The sequence below is a fragment of the Rhodofomes roseus genome (assembly GCF_022264815.1).
Source record: "Rhodofomes roseus strain CIRM-BRFM 1785 chromosome Unknown C8Q71scaffold_23, whole genome shotgun sequence".
NCBI lineage: Eukaryota > Fungi > Basidiomycota > Agaricomycetes > Polyporales > Fomitopsidaceae > Rhodofomes > Rhodofomes roseus.
This window is the reverse complement of record NW_025952979.1, coordinates 472,347-489,243: the sequence shown is the minus strand read 5'-3', so window position 1 is coordinate 489,243 and position 16,897 is coordinate 472,347. Positions and strand designations below refer to the sequence as shown.

General features: G+C 59.3%; 4 protein-coding genes across 4 annotated transcripts; 3 read left to right on the top strand and 1 right to left on the bottom strand.

Annotated features, from left to right (window-relative positions):
- The first annotated feature begins 1,273 nt into the window (after positions 1-1,273).
- On the top strand, positions 1,274-4,265 carry C8Q71DRAFT_280759 (amine oxidase catalytic domain-containing protein). Its single transcript, XM_047917495.1, has 9 exons — positions 1,274-2,079; positions 2,136-2,339; positions 2,394-2,602; positions 2,656-2,767; positions 2,823-2,909; positions 2,962-3,065; positions 3,129-3,265; positions 3,321-3,446; positions 3,503-4,265. The coding sequence occupies exons 1-9, from the start codon at positions 1,369-1,371 to the stop codon at positions 4,054-4,056; spliced, it is 2,244 nt and encodes a 747-aa protein (XP_047775129.1). The 5' UTR covers positions 1,274-1,368; the 3' UTR covers positions 4,057-4,265.
- A 3,340-nt stretch (positions 4,266-7,605) lies between these two features.
- On the top strand, positions 7,606-8,286 carry C8Q71DRAFT_779768 (uncharacterized protein). The gene is made up of 2 exons (XM_047924820.1): positions 7,606-7,779; positions 7,829-8,286. Exon 2 carries the CDS (start codon positions 7,872-7,874, stop codon positions 8,277-8,279), a length of 408 nt encoding a protein of 135 aa, XP_047775128.1. The 5' UTR covers positions 7,606-7,779; positions 7,829-7,871; the 3' UTR covers positions 8,280-8,286.
- Positions 8,287-9,540: 1,254 nt separating this feature from the next.
- C8Q71DRAFT_280728 (uncharacterized protein) lies at positions 9,541-11,159 on the bottom strand. The gene is made up of 3 exons (XM_047917494.1): positions 11,054-11,159; positions 10,882-10,999; positions 9,541-10,363 (listed from the first exon to the last, which is right to left on the bottom strand). The coding sequence occupies exons 1-3, from the start codon at positions 11,079-11,081 to the stop codon at positions 9,667-9,669; spliced, it is 843 nt and encodes a 280-aa protein (XP_047775127.1). The 5' UTR covers positions 11,082-11,159; the 3' UTR covers positions 9,541-9,666.
- A 69-nt stretch (positions 11,160-11,228) lies between these two features.
- C8Q71DRAFT_779755 (copper amine oxidase) lies at positions 11,229-14,140 on the top strand (the record flags this gene model as incomplete). Its single annotated transcript, XM_047924819.1, has 10 exons — positions 11,229-11,506; positions 11,586-12,429; positions 12,486-12,689; positions 12,744-12,952; positions 13,006-13,117; positions 13,173-13,259; positions 13,312-13,415; positions 13,479-13,615; positions 13,671-13,796; positions 13,853-14,140. Coding segments are annotated over exons 2-10 (1,978 nt in total), but the record flags the coding sequence as incomplete, so codon positions are not given.
- Positions 14,141-16,897: the final 2,757 nt, after the last annotated feature.

Below are 16,897 nucleotides of genomic sequence, written 5' to 3'. Positions count from 1 at the left end.
AGGGGCATGGAGGATTGTGAGGCACGCGATCAAGTCCTGAAAGTAGGGACGAAGCGGAAGCGCACGCACCCGGGAGCCCGACCATCATCCATGCCCTTGTCACGCCGTTTCGACGAGTCGACAACAAGTGGGCAGCGCAGGCGAGAGATTGCTCGGAGACGGTTCGGTGTGGTTGTAACCTGAATTTGGATTTGCAACAAGCCAAGGCTGACAACAGAGTCGTCGGGGCACGTATCGTGCAGAACATACCCATGATTACGGTCGTGTCTTGCGCCCAGAGCCATACAGGGGATGCAATGCACTGCTCGCAGCTACAATTGCCGCGTTGGGCTCAAGTCCAGACAGACGGGGGTTGAAGATGCAAGCTCAAACGCAGAGGATAGGTAGTTGGTGAGGACAACTCTTTCTTGCTCGGTGCCTTCACCTGGCAATCTGCAAGAAGCACATGCTTTTCAGGAACTTTAGCCGCAAGCTGGTACAATTGGGATGGAGAGATACATACGAGGCTCTGTGTAAGTGTCTAGACGTAGATTGGACGTATATATGTAGGGCACCACAACTTCAAAGATTCACTGTCGCTGACACTGTCACTATCAGAAGCGGTACTGTAGCGCACGTGATATATGGATGACCAGGCCGCCGAGGAGGGAGCGCCGAAGCACCTCTCTCAAATACCACACGTCTATCTTTTCATGCCATGGGAAACAGCGCACTTCGCGGGTCATCACAGCATCAACTTCCCCTCAGGACGCTTATACAGATCCGTCTTCAAGCTTTACGAACAATTTCCTCGTCAGCTGAGGCCTCAAGTAGCCAGACAGGCATCCAACGCTGCTGCCACGAATCCCGATGACTTGACAAAGACTACTGTACTATGGATACACAGCACACCGCCAAGGACGGCCGCGAACTCGCGCGGTCGATCTTTTACACGGTCAATCATCCATTAGGAGTAGCATATCGCGATATGAGCCTAGGTACGAGCGACTCCCAGCAATGAATCGTCCCGTTTCTCCGACTGAACTGCCTCACGAATTCGACCTTGCCATACAGTATTGCCCCCGGGTCGCTTGCTTGCCTGAGCCCTACGCTCTTCTTGTTTTGGTACTCGCGACATAATCAACGCCAAAGCTCTAAAGACGGGAGACAACTACAGGTGTGGATGCCGGTGTATCTAGGCGCCCGCTATGCTAATGAGAGGGCCTGCTACTCGAGTCATGCCTATTCACCCGCAGATAGCCTCAATCTGATCATTCGGCATTGCGGAAGGGCGTCCATCGCATTCCCAGCCATACAAGTATCTTCCGTCCGCCGCGCGGCCGCCCTGCATTCCTCCCTCGAGCCCCGCGTCCCTCCCTCGTGTTCGCGATGTCTAGCGCGGGTTACCAGCCGCTCAAGACTGACGATCAGGCCTACGACCACCCGCAAGGCCCTCCCGCGGGTCGTGGGAGCCCACGCTCCCGCCGGATTGCCATCTCGGTATGCTTCGTCGTTTGCGCAGCGGCCCTCTCCCTCCTCTACGCCTTCCCGCCCTACTTTGGCCCAGACACGCTCACTACCTCGTCCTCGTCCCCTGGAGCGCTCCTCGACCATGAAGGGCCTCTGAAGCAATGCGCGGCAAGCGGCCCGCCCCCCGCCTCGCCCCCAGCACCTGTCAACCCTTGGGCCTCTCTCACCGTCCCAGAGACGACCGCGCTCACGGACTGGCTCAATGTCCCGGAGCGCGCACTCAACCTCACCCCGGGCACGTCCGCACACATCTCGGACAACTATATCTACCACATCGGCGCATGGCGCCCCGCCAAGGCCGACGCGCTCGCGTACCTCGCCGACCCGCAGGACACCGCGCCGCCCGACCGTTATGCGCGGGTGACGATCCACCACGGCGCCGCGGCGGAGCCGACAGTGCAGGACTACTTGGTGGGCCCGCTGCCTGTGAGCGGCGCGACAGGCATACGCCCTCTAACAGAGGTGTATCACCGCCCGGAGATCCCATACAACGCGCGAGGGTACACGACCCTCGCTGAGCTGCAGCCGATTCTCATCGACGTCATGCCCAAGATGGCGGAGGCAACCCAGGTGTGTGTGGCCGCGCTCGCCGTCTGTGTGTGCCTGCTAATTGGATGCGGGTGTAGGAACTGTTCGGAGGCGTCGCGCTGGGGCTCGCGAACGACACCCTCGTTGGAGGCGCGGTGGGCCCGCTGAGCTTCGACGGGTCCTTCCGGAGAGGTTGGATCAACTGGCGGAGGAACGTCGCAGGGCCGTACCTCCACCCGGTCGGGTTCTTCCTCTACGTCGACATGACCGGGACGGATTCCAATGAGTGGAAGCTGCTCAAGGTGTGTCAATACCCATGACGAACACGACAGCATGGCTCAGACTGTGTGCGGCAGATCGTGTACAACCACCAGGTGTTCGAGGGCGTGGATGACTTCATGGGCGCGTTCCGGAACGGCACGCTGAGGCGCCTCCCCGCGCGCCCGGACAACCACGACATCGACTGGACGACGCGCAAGCGCCCCGACGGCCCCCGCCGCGACCTCGACCACCTCCCCGGCCCGCGCTCGGTGTCGTTTGCGGGCCTGCGCTTCCGCGTGGACAGGTGCGTGCTGTGTCAGATGAGGGGGCGAGTGCTGACTGCGCTGTGGGTTGTAGGGAGACGCAGTACGTGAGCTGGATGGGGTGGGGGATGTACCTCGGCTTCGATCGTGATATGGGCCTCAGCTTGTGGGACATCAAGTTCCGGGGTGAGCGCCTCATCTACGAGGTGCGGCCTCTCTTGGTCTGGGTCCTGCTCTGTGCTGATGACGGCTGGGTATTAGCTCGCGCCTCAGGAGGCGATCGCGCAGTATGCAGGCAACGACCCGATGCAGAGCACCACAGCGTGGCTCGATAGGTTCTTCGGTATGGTGAGTACATCTCGTGTCTGGTCGTGTCGCGGATAGCTAAGTGGACACGCAGGGCGGTTCTGTGCGCGACATGCTCCCTGGCTACGACTGCCCGCACGAGGCAGTCTTCCTTCCCGCGACGACCAACACCTTCGCGGGCTCTATCACACGCGAGCGGTGAGCATCTTAGTTTGGAAGCATCACAGTCGCAACGCTCACTCGGCGAATCGTGCTGCACAGGGCGATCTGCATATTCGAGCACGACTCTGGCCGCCCGATCACACGCCACATGGGCTACGCGGAGGGGGAGTTCGGCGCCGTGCGCGGGTACAACCTCGTCGTACGCTCCATCGCGACCGTCGGCAACTACGACTACTGTAAGTTCCCACGTAACGTCGACAGTGTAGGACGTTGACAAATGCTTGCGGACAGTGTTTGACTACATCTTCCACATCGATGGCACGATCGAGGTCCGCCTGTCTGCATCGGGCTACTTGCAAGGTGGCTTCTGGGAGCCCAGTCAGGAGGGCTATGGTACCGCGATCCGGGACACAACCAGTGCGTCTCACTGCATCGATATCAATGCCGCGCCTCTGAGCTGTTAACCTTCGCAGTGGGCTCGCTGCACGACCACGTGATCAACTACAAGGTGGATCTGGACGTCGCGGGCGAGAAGAACTCGCTGCTGTTCACGCACACGCACCAGGAGGAAGTCGAGCAGCCGTGGTTCGAGGACGACTGGGGCAGCACAGTCCTCCAGCAGAAGATCACGCGGACGTTCATCGAGAGCGAGGACGACGCGCTGCTCAAGTTCCCGTACAACTTCCAGGGCGGGTACTCGCTCGTGAACCGCGATGAGACGAACAGGTGGGGCATCCCGCGTGGCAATGTAGTCAACCCTGTGCACGATGTGCGTTTGCATTGCGCGTGTCCTAACATTGCCGGGCCGGCTGGCTGTGGCGCAGACGGTCGTCGGCTCATGGTCGTGTTGCGTAACGCTGAATGGATACGTAGGGCGGCTCTGTGCGATGCGCGGCCTCGTACTCGCAGGCGCGCACTGTGTCGTGTCGCCGCTAGAGTGATCAGCTGCGTCTCGCCGTCGTCACGTCCTGATGGAACGAGCGTGTCGGTCGCTGGTTGGTTGACCAGCGGCCTATGGTGCTCGTGACAGCTGTTTGACGTGGGCGATATGTTGACGCAGACTCGACACGGGCTTATGCAGACACACCGCGGGTCACCATTCAACTTGAAGCCCCTTCGACGCGCGTGCAAGCGGACCTTCTTCCCAGTCTGTAGGTGGAACTGGCGCAACGCTGGGCACTGTCGCGTTGTGCAGACGCGGACGAAGGCCTCTCACTCGCTCATGTGCCTCGACAACCAGCCGCCACAACGGGCGCTGTGTGGTTACTCGGCCAGTCGCACTCGGACGCGGCTGCGAACGTGTGCACGCTCGCGTGGTGGGACGTGATGCCTGCGTGATGCCGTCTGCGCGCGCTCTGCCTCTGTGACCGCCAAACTGCATGAACGTATCTGTCCTGGGCCCTGGCTATGTGTCCTGTGCTTGGTAGTCAGTCGTTGTTCACGCGATGGACCGCCAGTTCCACTGTACGCACCGGACCGGACACAGTGAGGGCTGTCAAATCGAATGGATTTGCGAGTTGAGCGATGAGCGGTGAGTGCGGTTCGACGGTGATTGGGCTGTGAATCTGACACCGTTAGGACATGGTCAAGGCCACCGGATGTGCACTCGAGCTACGTGCGCGACGGACACTGGACAGGAGGAGCCGTGGAAGCGGACGTTCGGGGACGCCTCTGGACCGTCAAGAGCGATGTCAGAAACAGTCAAATGGGCGTTGCGGCACTCACTACTGAGTGGCGGCTGCGCCGGCATACGATGATCTTGACGGGGTGTGTGTACCGGGCCGACGTCGAACGGATGGGAAGCAGTTGCGCACGAGATGGGCCATAGCGAGAGTACAACACGACACCGAACATCGTGATGTGCGCGCGGCCCGGGTGCTTTCGTATGTGCGGCACGTCAATAGAGGTGAATAGGGCTGCGTCGTTTTGCTGCACCTCCGCAATCTCGCATTGCAGTGACTTATGAGGGAGGCTGGATAGGGTGTCAGCGAGGGATGGCGGTTGTGAGTTACAGCGCTCAAAGTAGTAGCGCGAGGCAAGTCTGCGCTCATATCCAATGTGGGCATGACAGAGTAACCTGATGTCGGCGACCAACAAGCCGCCGCGCTCTAATAGTCATCAGGACGACCAGAACAGCGTCGGGGTACTTGTCAGGGCGGAAACGGTGTCGCGGTCAGTACGGGAAGTGAGCCTCCACAAGATTACACTCACCGCAAGGCCTGCTGTTCATCAGGAACGGCAAGATCGACTCGGAAGTCACCGTGGGGATGGCTCGTGCGTACCACGAAGGGGATAAACAGCCGGTCAGCCCTTGTCCGTGTCTGTGAAAGACATGCTCACCGACAAATAGCCTCGGCGCAAATCCGACATGGACGAGCAGCATAGTGCGGCGGCGAGCTATCGTTGTATGGTCAGTAGTGTGACTATGTATGTTCGTGGAGAGTCTGATGTGACTAACATTGGAACGCTGCGGCACCTCCAGAACATCATGGTCATCTGGCAGTTCTTGGTGAGTCGTGATCAAGTTGTTGTTTGAAAATCACACATACCGATATATGGCGGGCCCATTGACGGACCTCGATGAACGCAGAGTCGCAGACATAGCAAAGACAACTTACCGGCGGAGTCGGGATACTACATCACTACGAAGAGCAAGCGGCTAGACGTGTACATGTTCATGTGGACCGATCAGCAGTGGAGCTTCATGAAGACTGCGGCACCTCCAGAACATCATGATCAACCACGCTGCCGAATAGATAAGTGAGCCCTTGTCAGTAACGACGTTAGATGACGCACCGCGGGGTCTGTGAACTGAAGATGGGTCATCGAGGATGGCGTGGGGGAAGCTGACTGGCGGTGACTCGGACTGTTGTGCTCGGGGAAAGAGGCTGGGTCGTACGCACGCAATGCGAAGTGCCGCATTATATAATGTTACGGGGGATTTCTGTCGGTGGTTGCTGTCCGGCGATTCGATTCCGTGCATCTGATGTGCTGTATTTCAGCACCGGCTTGGGGCACCCTCGTTGTCGACCCAGTGCCTGGCGACTGGACATGTACTGAGGGTTACGTTGCGGACATGGCGCGGTCTGACATTGGGCGGCGAGAAGGATCATGGAGCCATGGAGACTGTGAAGCGAGACTGAATATCGCGGGGCGGTGAGTGTTGCGATCGGTTCCCCGGCTCGTTGATTGGGCTTCGCGCCTTGGACTTATGTTGGAACTTGGTAGTGGCCGGATGTTTCTGCTTGCATCGAGAACGAGGTGTAGTCAGTCAATTGCAGTGGCAATAGACCTGCGCCATGTGCCAGGAGCACGGATGGGTCCAAGGTCGAGGAACCTCCATAGTCCTGAAGCTGAGGGAGGAAACAGGTTGTCCTGCCATCGGCTGGAGACATCTTCGGCGAGGTCCTGACTACCTGGTAGGCTTCTAGTAGCAAGCTGCGCATAGCATTGCTCGTCGGAACACATCTGCGCTTCACGACGGTGTGTGATGGACTGTCGCGGGATGATTTTTTTCTGGCGTGCGGGTCTGCTCCCCGCGGGTTACCAACAAACATAAGCGCAATGAAACACCCGTACACATTAACGGCATTTCAAGGAAGTAGGTACGGCAAGTGCCATTTAGGTCAGTCGACTATACTTGAGCACGATAACACATTGTTGATGATATTACAGTGTCGGAAAACGAGCTTTCCGACATCAAGCATATGATAGAAGCCACACTACTGGATAGCGAATGGATAGTGTCATGAAATCAGCGCCGGTCAGCGGGAGTACTGCAAGACACGAAGCATGGGTTGATTCACACGTATTCTATCACATTTTTGTCACTTCTAATTGCGCTGTTGCTAGCCAGTAACACCCGTCGCGTACAGACCATGCCTTTGGGTGCGCGGGCAGCGCCGGGCACCTCCTCAAGTATAGTATCTAGATCTGCGTGACCGGGGCACTACTGGGGCGCGATGTTCAGCAGCGCGAGTGGTTTAGTCTGGGAACTTTGTTTGCACAAGACAGGTCCAGCAATATGCTTGGGACCCCGGGCATGCATTGTCTAGCATTGCTTGCAATGCCAGAATGTCTCTCGTACGGTTTGCGTACAATTGGTGCGGGCCCATCCGGGAAACCGATATCGGCAACCTTGAACATTGCCGCAGCGAGTATCTCACAGTGGGAGCAGCAATCCCGTAGTCATGGAGAATAATTAGACGGATGTCCGCTGCTCACGGACTAACCAACGTAGTATGTAATTGGTTCGGCGCTGTAGTAGAGTGCTGCAACATTCCAGGACAAGCTCTGTGTATGGCCGACCGCTAAGTTGAATCTGTTTTGTGAGCTCTGCTGAATACTATGCCATACTGTGTAAAGTAAGTCTGCCCTCGCTAAGGTAGATGTACCCAGTCTTGGATGTAGCCGAAGCTAGACTCTGTATGCCCATTTCCAACCGTATTTAATGTGCAGCCTTGACTCGATGATTCCGCAGCTTCGGACCTACCGTTGTGGCTAATCTCTGGTACGTCCAACTTGATTGAGATCCATACTATACTGAAGTTCTGCTGGCAGCAGAGTCATGCCCGGAAAACAATCAAAGACATCGCCGACGGTGCTACAGTTCGTTCCAGCAACCACCTACGCATTCAAATTCGAGTTCCCAGTCCCAGTCGCACCTCCGATGGACATGCAGGATACACAGACTGACAGGACTGTCCGTGATGCACTCAAGCATGAGCTGCGCGACAAGCTGACCAAGGCCCTTCGTACGTACCATCAGAGATGAATCTGTAGTATGTGCCACCACTGACCCTTTACATCACAGGGAAACTCACGGGTGTTCAGACGGCTTCCATGAAGTGGACAGCAGCAGGCTTCCTCAAGCACGTTGTCAAGGCACACGAGGTCATGCTTGAAGGATGGGGTGAGGATGTCCCATTCGAGAACCTCAGCAACCTCCCGAATGCAGTCGAGCGTATCCGAGATCTGCTTGATCGCTTCGAGAAAGGCGAGCTGCGGTTCATCAAGGTCAGCTATGCAACGGTCCGCACGCTCACACCCGAGACCGCTTCGCCTGGCAAGTACGTACCACCACGGAAACGAGTGATCCGGAAGGACTACAAATGTCACCGGGTTGTGAGGCGGCGGCCTGGGCGCATGCTGTCGGGGCCAAAGTCGGATGAGTTTGTGTATGACTCGGATGACATTGAGGAGTTTGAAGATACTGCGCACCTCGGTGATGGTCACGATGAGATACAGTAGATCTAGCCCGTGCGAAGAATAGATGTGTTGCCTGTGTGTCATCCTCATTTGGAGAGTACTACCATATTTGGCCACTGCCGTCCTGATTGCAAGGCTTATGCTCTGGGAATGAGTACCATCATTGTACGTACCACACAGAACACTTGGACAATGGAAGATACCTAGTCTTCATCCCAGCAATGCACACAGTAGCTGCTCAACTCGCAGATAACAAGTCGGTCCAGGATGTGCACCATGGAGCATACTTACAGCTCAATTAGGCCCAACACACATTTACTACGGCATCTCACACGCCAGTCAAACACAAACAGAGAAGGGTGAGCCAAGACAGAGACCCGCACCTCCTCATGTTGATCGGCGAGAGGCCGTGCGATCGCCGCGATACGCGACACGAAGGACTCGACGGTCGTACCATGACGACCCGAAGTTACATAGCGCGGTACGCGCTTGCTGCAGTCAGTACATTTGCAGTATGTACTACGTATTGAGCCGGACTCCCTCACCGCAACATTCCGCTCTCACAGTAAGTACCCACACTACAATGTTGCCTCTGAATCGTACACTGACAGTCCCAAAGAGCACAGGCGACGTGAAGGCTTGTGCATACCGAATGCCCGCAACATCGTCGAGGTCGCGACGCCTGCACCAATATCGCGAGTAGGATGTCCGTTGAACGACTTCGCCATACTGCAGGCCAACGCGAGGCCTACGCATGAAAGCTCGCGACACGCAGGTGAGCTCCGGCGGCTGGGAGCAAAGGTGTGTTTGCGATGTCATACTCGAGAGTCCGCACCGCGGGACACTAACGGCGAATGCGCAGAGAGCGAGCCGTCTTACTGATCAGTCCTCGCGCCCAGCGCGGCGTGTCGCCGTCCAGCAGACCGCCCGGAGCCCATGAGCACGGACAGCTCTGCGGCCTGCCGGACGAGCGTTGTAGAGCCGCGGCGCAAAGCCTTGTGCGTACCCGGTGACAAGCCATTGTCGACGACGCGACGCTTGTGCCGCGAGCAGGATCGCCGACACGTCTTCGACGCGTTAAGGCGAGCGCAACGGAACCTGAACCGGACACCTGACGATGAGATGAGGCCGCTGAGAAGCCAAAGTACGTTGATGACGTCCCACTCGAGAGTCACCATTGCGGACCACTAACGACGGATACGCAGGAGAGGCGAGCCGACGCGCTCGACTGGGCACAGTTCTCTGAAAAGCACCCATGCAGTCCGCCAGCAAACCGTCCATGAGCGGCAGCATGCGCTGTTCAACACGGGTTCGGCTGCTGCGCGACCCAAGCGGAGCCCACCGGACGAGCGACGTAGAGCCGAGTCGCGATCCGGTTTAGGCACGGACGGAGGTGCGCACCATCGTTCTCGTCACTGCCCAACGCAACTCATCGCTGCCCGACAGAGCCGTGCATGCCCGGGAGCAGGCTCACTGTCCAGTTGACAGTGCACGGGCTGCGCTTCTGGAGCTTCGCCGAGACACACGCATCCGACGCGCGCGCCCGCGTCGACGCTACATCGTCGGACGAGCGGCGTGGGAGATGCCGCTGTCCTGTCTCGCGGTGAGGTGGTCTCTGCTCAATTGTGCTCCCGATCGCGGTAGCTGGCACAGCACAGTACGGCGTGTCGCGTGTGCACCGCACCGACGTAAACTCACCTCCGCTCGCAGAGACATCTATCGCGCGAGAGACGTGTTGTATCGCCCGCGTCCAGGCGATGTTCTCTCGCGCCCAGCACCGCCGTGCGCAAGACGCGGATGGCTCGCCCGCCGTCGCACCTACCTCTGGGCCCACAGCGTCCACAAGCCCCTCAAGTCGACGGTTGTGCGTCGCCGCCGCCCGGCTCGTCGTGCCGCCTGCCGAGGCACATCGGTCGCTGTCCAGCACGTCGTGCTCAGCACCCATCAGTCTCGGTGAGCTCGCGGTGCCAGCCACGAACGGCTCTGCCCGTTCTCTGCCACGAAGCGTTGCCCCGCACGATCGACGATGTACAAGGCACCGCTTCCCGGGGTATGCGTTTCGTCGACGCCAGCGGACCCGCGTCGCAGCGGACCGTCGCCGGGTCGTACGTCGGGCGATGGTTGGGCTGTAGAGGCACGCGTGGTGAGGACGCGCGTCGTGCATAGTGGGCCGCGATTGAAGAAGGCGGAATGATGGATGTCCGGCGAGCGCGGGTGGTGACCGCCTGGGAAGGACACTGTCGACCGCAGCGCGCTCGGGTGCTGGCGGCTCGCGACAGGGCACATATGAGGTGAGCATCTTGTGTGTTGGCGAAAGCGGGTTTCAAACTCACCGGTTGACCCACCGAGGCGCCAAGACACAAGAAACCGACGTCGCGCTGTGCGGCGTTTTCCTCCTCGGCATTGCTGTCCGAGTCCGCGCACAGTTTCGACAGCAGCCGGTGCACAGTTCTGGCACACTTGCACGATGCTGTCCAATTGCTATGACCCGTGTGTCCCTCGACACAATGAGCTGCTGCTATCGTGCGGTCACTGCATCCCTCACCAGAAGGTCGATGGGCCGCAGAGAGCGCTCGGACAGCAGCGTGCGGGGGGAGGACGGTGTGCGGGGGCTCGCACTGGCGAGAATGGGAAGTGAGCTGACCTTTCGAGCAGTCTACGCGCCCCGCGGGGATTTGCGGCGTTGGAAGAGGGAGTGAAAACGATGGTGTGAGCGGCGAGCGTATAAGACGGCGGGGATGGGATGAGCGCAGCAGAGTGGTCTAGCGGGTGGTGTCAGAGCGAGCGAACGCAGACACGAGCGCCAATGTGCGCACCAGAATGCAGCGACTGGGTGTCGTCCATAGGCCCGCAGACAGAGCACTTACTCTCGAGCTCGCGCTGGACTTTGGGCACGCCCGAACCAGTGCGCGCGCGGGAAACGAGAGGAGGACTGAGGAAGAGGAGGAGACGCGTCCGTCGACGCGCGACGCGCTGCCTCAGACACGTGACGCGGTGTTGGGCCAGGCCGCCGTCGACGGCTCCCAGCTGCCATCCGTCCTTGCTCTCATGCCACGGGAAAGTTCTGAAGTCAAACAAGAATCTTGCCCTCCTGAAGCGACTCCCAGCAATGAATCGTCCCGTTTCTCCGACTGAACTGCCTCACGAATTCGACCTTGCCATACAGTATTGCCCCCGGGTCGCTTGCTTGCCTGAGCCCTACGCTCTTCTTGTTTTGGTACTCGCGACATAATCAACGCCAAAGCTCTAAAGACGGGAGACAACTACAGGTGTGGATGCCGGTGTATCTAGGCGCCCGCTATGCTAATGAGAGGGCCTGCTACTCGAGTCATGCCTATTCACCCGCAGATAGCCTCAATCTGATCATTCGGCATTGCGGAAGGGCGTCCATCGCATTCCCAGCCATACAAGTATCTTCCGTCCGCCGCGCGGCCGCCCTGCATTCCTCCCTCGAGCCCCGCGTCCCTCCCTCGTGTTCGCGATGTCTAGCGCGGGTTACCAGCCGCTCAAGACTGACGATCAGGCCTACGACCACCCGCAAGGCCCTCCCGCGGGTCGTGGGAGCCCACGCTCCCGCCGGATTGCCATCTCGGTATGCTTCGTCGTTTGCGCAGCGGCCCTCTCCCTCCTCTACGCCTTCCCGCCCTACTTTGGCCCAGACACGCTCACTACCTCGTCCTCGTCCCCTGGAGCGCTCCTCGACCATGAAGGGCCTCTGAAGCAATGCGCGGCAAGCGGCCCGCCCCCCGCCTCGCCCCCAGCACCTGTCAACCCTTGGGCCTCTCTCACCGTCCCAGAGACGACCGCGCTCACGGACTGGCTCAATGTCCCGGAGCGCGCACTCAACCTCACCCCGGGCACGTCCGCACACATCTCGGACAACTATATCTACCACATCGGCGCATGGCGCCCCGCCAAGGCCGACGCGCTCGCGTACCTCGCCGACCCGCAGGACACCGCGCCGCCCGACCGTTATGCGCGGGTGACGATCCACCACGGCGCCGCGGCGGAGCCGACAGTGCAGGACTACTTGGTGGGCCCGCTGCCTGTGAGCGGCGCGACAGGCATACGCCCTCTAACAGAGGTGTATCACCGCCCGGAGATCCCATACAACGCGCGAGGGTACACGACCCTCGCTGAGCTGCAGCCGATTCTCATCGACGTCATGCCCAAGATGGCGGAGGCAACCCAGGTGTGTGTGGCCGCGCTCGCCGTCTGTGTGTGCCTGCTAATTGGATGCGGGTGTAGGAACTGTTCGGAGGCGTCGCGCTGGGGCTCGCGAACGACACCCTCGTTGGAGGCGCGGTGGGCCCGCTGAGCTTCGACGGGTCCTTCCGGAGAGGTTGGATCAACTGGCGGAGGAACGTCGCAGGGCCGTACCTCCACCCGGTCGGGTTCTTCCTCTACGTCGACATGACCGGGACGGATTCCAATGAGTGGAAGCTGCTCAAGGTGTGTCAATACCCATGACGAACACGACAGCATGGCTCAGACTGTGTGCGGCAGATCGTGTACAACCACCAGGTGTTCGAGGGCGTGGATGACTTCATGGGCGCGTTCCGGAACGGCACGCTGAGGCGCCTCCCCGCGCGCCCGGACAACCACGACATCGACTGGACGACGCGCAAGCGCCCCGACGGCCCCCGCCGCGACCTCGACCACCTCCCCGGCCCGCGCTCGGTGTCGTTTGCGGGCCTGCGCTTCCGCGTGGACAGGTGCGTGCTGTGTCAGATGAGGGGGCGAGTGCTGACTGCGCTGTGGGTTGTAGGGAGACGCAGTACGTGAGCTGGATGGGGTGGGGGATGTACCTCGGCTTCGATCGTGATATGGGCCTCAGCTTGTGGGACATCAAGTTCCGGGGTGAGCGCCTCATCTACGAGGTGCGGCCTCTCTTGGTCTGGGTCCTGCTCTGTGCTGATGACGGCTGGGTATTAGCTCGCGCCTCAGGAGGCGATCGCGCAGTATGCAGGCAACGACCCGATGCAGAGCACCACAGCGTGGCTCGATAGGTTCTTCGGTATGGTGAGTACATCTCGTGTCTGGTCGTGTCGCGGATAGCTAAGTGGACACGCAGGGCGGTTCTGTGCGCGACATGCTCCCTGGCTACGACTGCCCGCACGAGGCAGTCTTCCTTCCCGCGACGACCAACACCTTCGCGGGCTCTATCACACGCGAGCGGTGAGCATCTTAGTTTGGAAGCATCACAGTCGCAACGCTCACTCGGCGAATCGTGCTGCACAGGGCGATCTGCATATTCGAGCACGACTCTGGCCGCCCGATCACACGCCACATGGGCTACGCGGAGGGGGAGTTCGGCGCCGTGCGCGGGTACAACCTCGTCGTACGCTCCATCGCGACCGTCGGCAACTACGACTACTGTAAGTTCCCACGTAACGTCGACAGTGTAGGACGTTGACAAATGCTTGCGGACAGTGTTTGACTACATCTTCCACATCGATGGCACGATCGAGGTCCGCCTGTCTGCATCGGGCTACTTGCAAGGTGGCTTCTGGGAGCCCAGTCAGGAGGGCTATGGTACCGCGATCCGGGACACAACCAGTGCGTCTCACTGCATCGATATCAATGCCGCGCCTCTGAGCTGTTAACCTTCGCAGTGGGCTCGCTGCACGACCACGTGATCAACTACAAGGTGGATCTGGACGTCGCGGGCGAGAAGAACTCGCTGCTGTTCACGCACACGCACCAGGAGGAAGTCGAGCAGCCGTGGTTCGAGGACGACTGGGGCAGCACAGTCCTCCAGCAGAAGATCACGCGGACGTTCATCGAGAGCGAGGACGACGCGCTGCTCAAGTTCCCGTACAACTTCCAGGGCGGGTACTCGCTCGTGAACCGCGATGAGACGAACAGGTGGGGCATCCCGCGTGGCAATGTAGTCAACCCTGTGCACGATGTGCGTTTGCATTGCGCGTGTCCTAACATTGCCGGGCCGGCTGGCTGTGGCGCAGACGGTCGTCGGCTCATGGTCGTGTTGCGTAACGCTGAATGGATACGTAGGGCGGCTCTGTGCGATGCGCGGCCTCGTACTCGCAGGCGCGCACTGTGTCGTGTCGCCGCTAGAGTGATCAGCTGCGTCTCGCCGTCGTCACGTCCTGATGGAACGAGCGTGTCGGTCGCTGGTTGGTTGACCAGCGGCCTATGGTGCTCGTGACAGCTGTTTGACGTGGGCGATATGTTGACGCAGACTCGACACGGGCTTATGCAGACACACCGCGGGTCACCATTCAACTTGAAGCCCCTTCGACGCGCGTGCAAGCGGACCTTCTTCCCAGTCTGTAGGTGGAACTGGCGCAACGCTGGGCACTGTCGCGTTGTGCAGACGCGGACGAAGGCCTCTCACTCGCTCATGTGCCTCGACAACCAGCCGCCACAACGGGCGCTGTGTGGTTACTCGGCCAGTCGCACTCGGACGCGGCTGCGAACGTGTGCACGCTCGCGTGGTGGGACGTGATGCCTGCGTGATGCCGTCTGCGCGCGCTCTGCCTCTGTGACCGCCAAACTGCATGAACGTATCTGTCCTGGGCCCTGGCTATGTGTCCTGTGCTTGGTAGTCAGTCGTTGTTCACGCGATGGACCGCCAGTTCCACTGTACGCACCGGACCGGACACAGTGAGGGCTGTCAAATCGAATGGATTTGCGAGTTGAGCGATGAGCGGTGAGTGCGGTTCGACGGTGATTGGGCTGTGAATCTGACACCGTTAGGACATGGTCAAGGCCACCGGATGTGCACTCGAGCTACGTGCGCGACGGACACTGGACAGGAGGAGCCGTGGAAGCGGACGTTCGGGGACGCCTCTGGACCGTCAAGAGCGATGTCAGAAACAGTCAAATGGGCGTTGCGGCACTCACTACTGAGTGGCGGCTGCGCCGGCATACGATGATCTTGACGGGGTGTGTGTACCGGGCCGACGTCGAACGGATGGGAAGCAGTTGCGCACGAGATGGGCCATAGCGAGAGTACAACACGACACCGAACATCGTGATGTGCGCGCGGCCCGGGTGCTTTCGTATGTGCGGCACGTCAATAGAGGTGAATAGGGCTGCGTCGTTTTGCTGCACCTCCGCAATCTCGCATTGCAGTGACTTATGAGGGAGGCTGGATAGGGTGTCAGCGAGGGATGGCGGTTGTGAGTTACAGCGCTCAAAGTAGTAGCGCGAGGCAAGTCTGCGCTCATATCCAATGTGGGCATGACAGAGTAACCTGATGTCGGCGACCAACAAGCCGCCGCGCTCTAATAGTCATCAGGACGACCAGAACAGCGTCGGGGTACTTGTCAGGGCGGAAACGGTGTCGCGGTCAGTACGGGAAGTGAGCCTCCACAAGATTACACTCACCGCAAGGCCTGCTGTTCATCAGGAACGGCAAGATCGACTCGGAAGTCACCGTGGGGATGGCTCGTGCGTACCACGAAGGGGATAAACAGCCGGTCAGCCCTTGTCCGTGTCTGTGAAAGACATGCTCACCGACAAATAGCCTCGGCGCAAATCCGACATGGACGAGCAGCATAGTGCGGCGGCGAGCTATCGTTGTATGGTCAGTAGTGTGACTATGTATGTTCGTGGAGAGTCTGATGTGACTAACATTGGAACGCTGCGGCACCTCCAGAACATCATGGTCATCTGGCAGTTCTTGGTGAGTCGTGATCAAGTTGTTGTTTGAAAATCACACATACCGATATATGGCGGGCCCATTGACGGACCTCGATGAACGCAGAGTCGCAGACATAGCAAAGACAACTTACCGGCGGAGTCGGGATACTACATCACTACGAAGAGCAAGCGGCTAGACGTGTACATGTTCATGTGGACCGATCAGCAGTGGAGCTTCATGAAGACTGCGGCACCTCCAGAACATCATGATCAACCACGCTGCCGAATAGATAAGTGAGCCCTTGTCAGTAACGACGTTAGATGACGCACCGCGGGGTCTGTGAACTGAAGATGGGTCATCGAGGATGGCGTGGGGGAAGCTGACTGGCGGTGACTCGGACTGTTGTGCTCGGGGAAAGAGGCTGGGTCGTACGCACGCAATGCGAAGTGCCGCATTATATAATGTTACGGGGGATTTCTGTCGGTGGTTGCTGTCCGGCGATTCGATTCCGTGCATCTGATGTGCTGTATTTCAGCACCGGCTTGGGGCACCCTCGTTGTCGACCCAGTGCCTGGCGACTGGACATGTACTGAGGGTTACGTTGCGGACATGGCGCGGTCTGACATTGGGCGGCGAGAAGGATCATGGAGCCATGGAGACTGTGAAGCGAGACTGAATATCGCGGGGCGGTGAGTGTTGCGATCGGTTCCCCGGCTCGTTGATTGGGCTTCGCGCCTTGGACTTATGTTGGAACTTGGTAGTGGCCGGATGTTTCTGCTTGCATCGAGAACGAGGTGTAGTCAGTCAATTGCAGTGGCAATAGACCTGCGCCATGTGCCAGGAGCACGGATGGGTCCAAGGTCGAGGAACCTCCATAGTCCTGAAGCTGAGGGAGGAAACAGGTTGTCCTGCCATCGGCTGGAGACATCTTCGGCGAGGTCCTGACTACCTGGTAGGCTTCTAGTAGCAAGCTGCGCATAGCATTGCTCGTCGGAACACATCTGCGCTTCACGACGGTGTGTGATGGACTGTCGCGGGATGATTTTTTTCT

Coding starts and splice junctions, on each gene's coding strand:
- C8Q71DRAFT_779768 (XM_047924820.1), top strand. CDS start 7,872: ATGAAGTGGACAGCAGCAGGCTTCCTCAAGCACGTTGTCAAGGCACAC.
- C8Q71DRAFT_280759 (XM_047917495.1), top strand. CDS start 1,369: ATGTCTAGCGCGGGTTACCAGCCGCTCAAGACTGACGATCAGGCCTAC. Junction 2,080..2,135: donor AGATGGCGGAGGCAACCCAG/GTGTGTGTGGCC, acceptor ATGCGGGTGTAG/GAACTGTTCGGAGGCGTCGC. Junction 2,910..2,961: donor TCGATAGGTTCTTCGGTATG/GTGAGTACATCT, acceptor GTGGACACGCAG/GGCGGTTCTGTGCGCGACAT.
- C8Q71DRAFT_280728 (XM_047917494.1), bottom strand. CDS start 11,081: ATGGACGACACCCAGTCGCTGCATTCTG. Junction 11,000..11,053: donor CACCCAGTCGCTGCATTCTG/GTGCGCACATTG, acceptor ACCACCCGCTAG/ACCACTCTGCTGCGCTCATC. Junction 10,364..10,881: donor GCGCGTAGACTGCTCGAAAG/GTCAGCTCACTT, acceptor GTGCCTCTACAG/CCCAACCATCGCCCGACGTA.